The following is a 10,125-nucleotide window of genomic DNA, read 5'->3' as shown; positions in this document are numbered from 1 at the left end:
GAGACTAGTCAGGGTCAGTCCGATGACGATGCCATCGTACTGTCTGACATCTCCCTTGGGTCGCCATCGGAGCTGATGGACATTGATGTCGACCGGAGGCGATATTCTCGCCGCAGGAATAAATCTACGGCCAGTACAGGCTCTCCTCCAAAGCACAGAAGCAGGGTGAAAATTCAGCCACCCTGATCACTGGCTCCCATATTACAGTGGAACCTGAATGGGTTCAGGAAGCATGTGGCCGAATTACAACTCCTTGTACGAGAGTGCCCCTTGTGCTTATGTCTCCAAGAGACACATTTTCAGGCCACTGATCTCCTTCTTTACGGGGCTATACCATGTAATGAAAAGATGATCTGATGGGAGAAAGGGCAAAGGGTGGTGTTGCGGTTTCTGTCCGTGACATGCACCACTCATCTGAGCTCCCTCTCGTTACGGACTTGCAAGCAGTTGCAGTTGACCTTCTTGTGGGGCGGAGGCTCACAATCTGTTCGGTTTACTTACTGCCTCAGGATGCAATAGACTCTGAGGCTCTCACAGACCTTCTTAGCCAACTCCCCCGCCCATTGCTCCTTCTGGGGGACTTCAATGCTCATAATGTCTTATGGGGCTCTACGACTACTTGCCCCAGGGGTCGCATTCTGGAAAGCCTCATGGCGTCTGAAGAAGTGTGCATCCTCAACTCTGGTGCTCCCACTCATTTCTGTACTGCTTCTGGGTCGTTGTCAGCTATTGACCTTTCCTTTTGCTCTCCAGCACTCACGGATTCTGCTCTGTGGGAGGTTGCCACTGACCTCCATTCTAGTGACCACTTCCCCCTTTGGATTCGCCTCCTGGATGAGACTGTGGCATTACCAGTGCCGCCCAGGTGGCACCTCTCTAGAGCTGACTGGACACTTTTCAGACACTTAGCTGTTTTGGAACACCGTGCCAGCTTCCACGAATGGGTCGACCATGTTACAGCCGTGATCTCCCATGCTGCTGAATTGTCGATCCCACGGTCCTCAAGTCATCCCATGAGGTGTCCTGTCCCTTGGTGGACCACTGAGTGCCGCTCAGCCATCCAAGCTCGCCGTGCAGCTCTGTGCCACTTCAAGTGCCGTCCCTCAGCTGACAATCTTGCGGCCTTTCGGGTAGCAAGGGCCAAGGCGCGGCGAGTGATTAAAGAGAGCAAACGACGGTCATGGCAATCGTTCTTGAACTCCATATCCCGCTCCACTAGTTCTACGAAAGTATGGGAAGCCATCAGGAGGATTTCCGGGAAACACAGCCAACTACCTGTCACGGCATTGCTGCATCAGGGTTGTCTACTCACGGCGCCGAGAGACATTGCCCAGACACTGGCCATGTATTTTGCCGAATCTACTGCCAGTATTAACTGTGATCCAGATTTCTGCCGCTACCGCACTGCCATCGAGAGGGATCACTTGGACTTCCGGTCTCCAAATTCTGAACCCTACAACTGCCCCTTCACACTTTGGGAACTGGATTCGGCGCTGTCTGTGGCTCATGATACTGCGCCAGGTGATGATCAAATCCTGTACAGCATGCTGAAGCACTTGTTGCTGCCATCCAAGGAAGTTCTCCTGAATTGTTTTAATATGATATGGTCATCCCTGAGTCGTGGAGGGAGGCGATTTTGATTCCCCTCCTCAAACCGGGGAAGGACCGGATGCATCCCAGTAGTTATCGGAATATTGCTTTGATGAGCTGTGTCGGGAAGACATTGGAACGCATGGTCAACTGTTGCCTGGTTTGGCTGCTCGAGACCAGGCAGCTCCTTAGCCACTCTCAGTGTGGCTTTCGGAGATGTCATTCAACTACAGACAACTTGACCCTGCTTGAGGCGGCCATCCAGCAGGTCTTCCTACATAACCAGCATTGTCTAGGTGTATTCTTTGACATTAATAAGGCGTATGACACTACTTGGCGCCGCCTTATCCTCAATCAACTCCATCAGTGGGGCTTTCGTGGCCATCTCCCCATCTTCATTCGGTCCTTTCTTTCCCGCTGCCTCTTTCGATATCGGGTTGGTAATGTGCTATCTGATTTGTATGTGCAGGAGAATGGTGTTCCTCAGGGAAGCGTTTTAAGTGTCACCCTCTTTGCCATCGCCATTAACAGTATCACGTCCACTATCCGGAGTCCTGCCCAGTGCTCCTTGTTTGTGGACGATTTTGCTGTTTTCTGTTCTTCCTCCAGTCTTGTCACTGCTAGTCGGCAGCTGCAGCTTACGATAAAGCGATTAGAGGCATGGACTGCGAAGACGGGTTTTACCTTTTCTGCAGACAAATGTGTGTGTGTTCATTTTAATCGTTCTCGACATGCTTTTACCTCCCCTGAATTGCATCTGAGGGACACCATTCTTCCTTTTAGAGACACTGTGAGGTTCCTGGGCCTCACTTTTGATTCCAAGTTGTCGTGGTTGCCGCACCTTAAAGACCTCAAGGTGCGGGCCCTGAAGGTGCTGAATATTTTGAAATGTCTGAGCCATCGGTCCTGGGAAGCGGGTCGGGCGCGTCTGCTGCAGTTTTATAGGGCTTTTATCCGATCGCGTCTTGACTATGGATGCACCGTGTATAGGTCAGTGAGGCCTTCGTATCTGAAGGTTCTTGACGCAGTACACCATGAGGGTATCAGGTTCGCCACTGGTGCCTTCCGTACCAGTCCCATCCCCAGCCTGTGTGCTGAGGCAGGGGAACCGCCGCTCGCCATCCGGCTGAAACTCCTCATGGTGCGACGGGTGTGTAAATTCCTTGCCTGTCCTACCTCCCCCGCGTACCCTACTGTTGCCCGACCACCTATGGAACGTCTCTTTTCCAGTCGTCCAAGGGTAACAAGACCATTTGGAATTCGTGCCAAGCAATTGCTCGAGTCCCTTGGTGTGGAGCGTGTGGCACCCCAACTCCACGGTTTTACCCACCTGCCTCCCTGGTTGCTCCAGAGGCCCAGCGTCCTTTTACTTGTCAGAGTACCAGAGGAGCTGCACTCCTGCATTTGTTTTTACCCTTATTTTACGATATTTTAAACCAGAATCCCGACCATGTACCAGTATTTACGGATGGCTCTAAACAGGGGGACTCTGTTGGTTGTGCTGTTGTTTTCCCTGATCGAGTCGTCAAGTTACGGCTTCCTGCGGTGTTTACCATCTTTGATGCCGAATTGTTTGCGATCTTGCGGGCATTGGAGCAGATGAGATGTGTTCCCAGTCTTAAGTTTCTCATCTGTTCGAACTCCCTGAGTGCCCTTCAGACCATGCAACACTTGTACCCAGCGGATACGCTCGTCCAGAACATCCATGATGCCCTACTCCACCTGCAACAGCAGGGGAAGGAGGTTTCTTTCTGCTGGGTGCCGGGGCATGTGGGTATTAGGGGAAATGAACTGGCGGATGTGGCTGCCTAAGAAGCATGTTCCCTCCCTCACGTTGTTGAATGTGCTGTCCCCCTCCATGCTGTTACCTCCCTCCTGCGTTTTCGTGTTATGCGTCAGTGGGAAGAGGAGTGGCTGGCTGTCGGTGAAAATAAGCTGCGTTTGGTCAAGGCCACCACGTGGCCATGGCGTACGTCCTACCAGTCATGCAGGCGGGATGAGGGTCTCCTCACTCGCCTCCGCATTGGACACAGTCCCTTAACGCATGGTTTTTTACTCCGGCGGGAGGACCCCCCAATCTGCCGTGCTTGTGGCGTCCAGATTACTGTCCGCCACATTTTACTTGACTGTCCTTTATTCTCTGGCCAGAGGGGGGTGGTTTCCTTGCCACCGGATTTGCCCTCTATTTTGCAAGACGACGCAACGACTGTGGTTAAGGTCTTACGGTTTTGTGTCCTGTCCAATTTGTTGCCTCGGATTTTAGGGAGAGGATTTTAATGTGCTGCTGGGTGACGCTCACCCAGGTTTTAGGTAAGAGGTCCGCCAGTCACGATTACCTACTTGTTTCACTTCGATTTGTGTTCTCTTTTCGTTGTGTTTCCTTTACTTTTTTAGTGCGTTTCTTTTCCTCTTGTTTTGCCTCTGTATGTGAGGATTTGGAACTGCGCCAGGCCTGTGTCTTTTAGCCGTTCTCCTTGTTCGCTGTCCGTCTTCGTCCCTTCACCACATGTGTTCCTGTTTCTATGCATTTGGGCGCTGATGACCACACTGTTTAGTGCCCGAAAACCTCAAAACACACACACACACACACACACACACACACACACACACACACATGACTTGCACGCGGAAGGTACGAGATGACAGAAAGTTTTGGATAAAGATCGGCAGAGGGCCCCGAAGACCCCATCCATGAAGCGTAGAAAGGATGTGATGACGCCATGTCGTATCGTACGCCTTCCGCATGTCGAAAAAGACAGAAACCAGGTGCTGACGGCGGGCAAAGGCAGTACGGATGGCCGACTCCCGGCTCACCAGATTGTCGGCGGCGGAGCGGGCCTTACGGAACCCACCCTGAGACGGAGCCAGAAGGCCCCGAGACTCCAGTACCCAATTCAAGCGCCGGCTCACCATCCATTCAAGCAACTTGCAAAGAACGTTGGTGAGGCTAATGGGACAGTAGCTGTCCACCTCCAAAGGGTTCTTGCCAGGTTCCAGAATGGGGATAACAATACTTTCCCACCATTGCAGCGGAAACCCACCCTCGACCCAGAGACGGTTGTAAAGGTCGAGGAGCCGTTGCTGGCAGTCCACTGAAAGGTGTTTCAGCATTTGACAGTGGATGCGATCTGGCCCAGGAGCTGTATCAGGGCAAGCGGCTAGGGCACTGCGAAATTCCCACTCACTGAATGGAACATTGTAAGATTCTGGATGGTGGGTGCGAAACAAAAGGCTCCGACGTTCCATCCACTCCTTAATGGAGCGGAAGGCCAGGGGGTAATTCGCAGAAGCGAAACTCAGAGCAAAATGCTCTGCCAAGCGGTTTGCAATGACGTCGGAGTCAGTACAAACTGCTCCATTCAGTGAGAGTGCTGGGACGCTGATGGGTTCGATAGCCATAGGGGCGTCGAATCTTGGCCCAGACCTGCGATGGAGACACATGGAGGCCAATGGTGGAAACATACTGCTCCCAGCACTCCTGCTTGCGTTAGCGGATAAGGCAGCGGGCCCGCGCATGCAGCCGTTTGAAGGTGATAAGGTGTTCAATCATCTTTAATCGCCTCTGCGATCTCAGGCGACCACTAAGGCACAGTCCTCTGCCAAGGGGACCCAGAAGAATGGGGAATGGCAGATTCTGCGGCAGTAACGATGCTGGTGGTGACTGAGTGAACCACCACATCAATGTCATCATTAGAGAGAGGCTCAATAGCAGCAATGGAGGAGAACAAGTCCCAGTCAGCCTTATTCATAGCCCATCTGCTAGGGTGCCGAGAAGAGTGACGCCGTGGCAGTGACAGAAAGATCGGAAAGTGGTCACTACCACACAGGTCGTCATGCACACTTCATTGGGCAGACGGTAAGGGCTGCAGATCGAAAGGTCAATGGTGGAGTATGTGCCATGCGCCACACTGAAGTATGTGAAGGCACCATCATTTAAAATCGAAAGATCGAGTTGCGCCAATAAGTGCTCAATGGTGGCGCCTCGAGCTGTTGCCACTGACCCACCCCACAGAGGGTTATGGGCGTTGAAGTTGCCCAGTAACAAGAAAGGTGGTGGCAATTGGGCTATCAGCGCAGCCAGGACATGCTGTGCGACATCACTATCTGGTGGAAGGTAAAGACTGCAGGGTGAAGGCTGATAAGTTGTCGGAGCTCAGCTAGATGGTGGAAGAAACCATTGCAGTTCCACTGGAGGATGATATTGCCCATGGCTGAGAAAGGCGTGAAGGGACTGGGAAGGCAGATTACGCCGCTGGGTCACCTGCTGCCTCCAATTGAGCACCTGTGCTAGTACTATCAATGGTGTCTGAGGGACCAGCGAGATCGAGGTCTTCAGCAGACGCCAGAATCTTGACCTCATCCTCAGACGTGGAGCTTGTAGGAACCAGTGGGATGGGTGCCACCGCACTGTCGTAATTTTTACAAACCTTTTTCTTTTTCTGTGTCTCTCTCCGTGCCTTCGGTAGTTTAGGCTGGGAGGGCTTCTCTGGTTCAGTCTCGGGGACGGACGACGACCGTGAGACCCTACGACCAGCGACTGGTGGTTGTTTGAGCCATTGGCGGGTGTCCGCTTTTAAACTGGTCGGAACTTGTGAAGAGAGGTCCCCTTCGTGGTGAGAGTAGCCAAAGAAGTCTTACGCTTCTCCAGCTGGGAATGGGGAACTGATGTCCCCGATGGTTGGGGGGGGGGGGGGTGTTGCTCTGGAAGTAGATGGAGCAGGAGCAACAGGGAGTGAAGTGCCCCCCACCATCAAGGGGGGCAGGTGTGGTCCTTCGACTCTCAGAGCTGACTGGAAGTGGTGAAGTTGATGGAACTGTAACAGGAGTAACAGTGGCGGCATAAGAAGACGTCATGCGCACCGGATGAAGCCGATCATATTTCCGCTTAGCCTCAGTGTACGTCAGTCGGTCCAGGATCTTTCCTGCTGCAGAATCGGACAGTCCGGCGAGCAAGGGGGATGGTACCCTCCGCAGTTGACGCAGATGGGAGGCAGGGCACATGGAGTATCAGGATGGGATGGACGACCACAATTGCGACACATGAGGCTGGAAGCACAGTGGGAAGACATAAGGCCAAACTTCCAACACTTGAAGCACCGCATTGGGGGAGGGGTATATGGCTTTACATCACACCGGTAGACCATCACCTTGACCTTCTCAGGTAATGTGTCACCCTCGAATGTAAAGATGAAGGCACCGGTGGCAACATGATGATCCCTCGGACCCCGGTGGACGCGCCTGATGAAATGGACACCTCGTCGCTCTAAGTTGCCGCGCAGCTCGTCATCGGACTGTAAAAGGAGATCCCTGTGGAAAATAATGCCCTGGACCATATTCAAACTTTTATGGGGCGTGAAAGTAACGGAGACATCCCCCAGCTTATTACAAGCGAGCAAGGCACGCGACTGGGCAGAGGATGCCGTTTTTATCAATACCGAACCGGACCGCATTTTGGACAAGCCCTCCACTTCCCCAAACTTGTCCTCTAAATGCTCTACAAAGAACTGAGGCTTCACAGATATAAAGGATTCCCCATCAGCTCTCGTACAGACGAGATACCTGGACGAATACGTCTCACTTTCATTCATTGCCTTTCGTTCCTCCCATGGTGCGGTCAGGGAGGGGAACGTTTTGGGGTCATAAACGTTACCTTTAAAATGAGCCCTCTTGCCACCAGCAAGAGAAGATGTGCCACGCTTCATTGCGTGTCATCCACCCTGATGACACCTACTCCGACCTAGGGCCCTCCCCAAGGGTGCCACCCAGCCACAGCAAAGGCCACCTGGCAGGATAACCATTGCCGGGAGTCCCGATGCCCCAGGGGGATGGGCATGGGGAGTTAATGGCGCAGGCATCAGTAGAGCGATCCCTGTGCTGTCAGGGGGCTACAACCAACAGGGTTCATGGCAGCCCCACCACAATGGACTGGCTACCGTGCTGGATTTTAGGTGACATGTCGTCCATGGTTTTCATCCATGCAGAAACTGGCACTGCTCATCACATGGCGGAAAGTGCACGCAGGAACGGATCCATGCCCAAGAGATGGAGAGCGGGCAGGACTGCAATGCAACGACGAATAAGCTGGCGGAAGTTCTCAACGCAAGATGGACACAATGCACCAAGTAAGGCGCCCTTCCCCAATCGGCTCGCTCTTCGGAAAAATTTTTGAGAGATGGAGGTCAAACCCGACAGGGGACCATCACATAAGGCTGAGACTCCTTTTAGTCGCCTCTTACAACAGGCAGGAATACCGCGGGCCTATTCTTACCCCCGAACCTGCAGGGGGGCCCATTCGTGTGCCCAAAGACAGTCTGTGGCTCAAATTTTCAATAACATGGATTTTTTTTTAATACTAGAGAACCCTGATGAATTTCCTCTTGCAGCTAATTTATCATATATAATAGCAATCTCCATTTTATATCTTTGCACCAGTTTGCATAAAAATCGCATCCTACATAAACCATTTTCAGCACAATAACCAATTTATCTTTCAAACAATGGAAAATCCAGGATGGAATGTAACAATACGAGAGAAGGAAAGTTGCTACTCACCATATAGTGGAGATGCTGAGCCATGATAGGCACAGTAAAAAGACACACACAATCATAGCTTTTGGCCATTAAGGCAGTAGACACACATACACACACGCACACACAGACATGCAATCGCAACTTGCACACACATCTGCAGTCTCAGAGAGCTGAAACTACACTGCAGTGTGTGTGTGCGCATCTGTGTATGTGTGTCTACTGCTGACAAAGGCCTTAATGGCCGAAAGCTATGATTGTGTGAGTCTTTTTATTGTGCTTATCGCGGCTCAGCATTTCCGCTATATGGTGAGTAGCAACTTTCCTTCTCTCGTATTGTTACAATTTATCTTTCAGTTATGCAGTATCTTTCAAGATGGAGGCAGTCTTGTCACAAACTAAAGCTACAAATGCTGTGAGACAACAAACTTTGATTTTTATGTAATGAAAATGACATCAACTCATTACACAAGAATTTCATTGCTCCATCAACACAAATTATCTTTTCAAAGGAAATCAGCATGTTACTATTTCCTCAGTATTTTAGTGAAGGTGTTGTTTCATTAGTTCTGTAATGAAAGTTTGAGTCGACATTTGTAGAAATATGACTTAATATATTTGTATCAAAACATGAATACATATGGACATGATGTGGTTTGTACCTCTGAGGTGAATTTTTAACTCATAATTATACATCAGTGCTTGCTTAGAGTTCAATGTCTGATTAGAAAATAATATAATTCAAGCAAAGTTTCACAGTTTGCACTACTCATTGTCTCTCCTATGCCTCAGGTATTCCTCCAGTCTGGAAGAAAACAAAACAGTTAAACAATAAATAAAATGCAAAAAAAATCAAAATATAAAATTTGTTTTAAACTTACACCTTCATGACGCCTACAAATGCCTCAGCTGCATTTTCAATGGCAACAGTTCTGCGTTCTTCCAACTGAAGTTGTTCACGTCTGATGGCGTTTTGCTCCTGCATGCACATCACCTGTTGTCTGGTGATATCCACCAGAGGATCATCATCTTTTGTTAATGTACCACCTAGATGTACCAAAACAATGTAAATTACAAGATCAAAATATTAAGAAATTATTAACTTCTGCAGGTTAACTTCAGGCAGTAATGATACTTACCAGAACTACGTTTGCGCTTCTTCGCAGTTGTTGTAGCACGTGTAGATTTAGTTATGTGTGAAACAGGTATGAAAACTGATGTAGAGGGTACGCTTTCTTCTGGTGAAGGCAACGATGCTGTAGTCAGAGCAGGTGATATATAGTCTGATGGAATATCCGATGCAGGTTAACCTCAGATGGTAATGGTACTTACCAGAACTGCATTTGCCCTTCTTCTCAGTAGTTGTACCACATGAAGATTCAGTTATGTGTGAAGCAGGTACAAAGCCTGATGTAGAGGACAGGGTACTTTCTTCTGGTGAAGCCAATGGGGCTGTAGTCAGAGCAGGCGATACATTGTCTGAAGAAATATCCGATGCAGACATTATGGTCAGTCCTTCCACAGGAAGGATAGCATATTCATCCATTTCCATTGTATCTTTGTTATCTGAGTCATTTTGGGTGACCTGACCTGAATCCTGCAATACAGAGTTACATCAGTTGAGTTTAGGAAATCTTTTCAAGGCTCACTGATCTTTACATGAGTGAAGGTAGTAACTGCACAGTTATGAAGTAAGGCTCAGACAATGACATACACATATCTTGCACGATAAAAAACAGTACACTGATACCTGATGCGCTATGGTTAGGGGGTCTGGTACTTCTTCATGTCCATAAACAGTGCATGGACCCAAGAAGTCAAGAAGCCGCTCCTCAAGAGGGGTCAGGGGCTTAGCTTTTGTACTTAGTTCTCCTCCTGTTTTCTGCAGTTCCTTCTTTACTAGAGAAGCTTTGGCCTTTACATCACTTCTCCAGTCTTGCCAGGACTGATACAAAAAGAGACGAAAATAGAGATAAATAAATGGGCTGCAACATAGGTTAGTGAAAA

General features: G+C 49.8%; 1 protein-coding gene across 5 annotated transcripts in view; it reads right to left on the bottom strand.

Annotated features, from left to right (window-relative positions):
* Positions 1 to 8,668: 8,668 nt before the first annotated feature.
* LOC126210335 (uncharacterized) overlaps positions 8,669 to 10,125 on the bottom strand; it is a 180,473-nt gene continuing 179,016 nt past the window's right edge. For 4 of the 5 annotated variants that reach the window (XM_049939543.1, XM_049939542.1, XM_049939545.1 and 1 more), the window contains 5 exons: positions 9,869 to 10,063; positions 9,451 to 9,715; positions 9,258 to 9,374; positions 9,000 to 9,165; positions 8,743 to 8,923 (listed from right to left, as the gene is read on the bottom strand). In XM_049939543.1, coding sequence (XP_049795500.1) covers positions 8,884 to 8,923; positions 9,000 to 9,165; positions 9,258 to 9,374; positions 9,451 to 9,715; positions 9,869 to 10,063 — 783 coding nt within the window. In that variant the 3' untranslated portion in view covers positions 8,743 to 8,883. Of the gene's footprint in view, positions 8,688 to 8,742; positions 8,924 to 8,999; positions 9,166 to 9,257; positions 9,375 to 9,450; positions 9,716 to 9,868; positions 10,064 to 10,125 lie in introns of those variants that run through there. The other variant, XR_007540650.1, reaches the window with a different exon arrangement.

This window comes from Schistocerca nitens, chromosome 10 (genome assembly GCF_023898315.1).
Source record: "Schistocerca nitens isolate TAMUIC-IGC-003100 chromosome 10, iqSchNite1.1, whole genome shotgun sequence".
Lineage (NCBI taxonomy): Eukaryota > Metazoa > Arthropoda > Insecta > Orthoptera > Acrididae > Schistocerca > Schistocerca nitens.
Note: the sequence above shows the minus strand (reverse complement) of the source record. Positions and strands in the feature narration are given on the sequence as shown.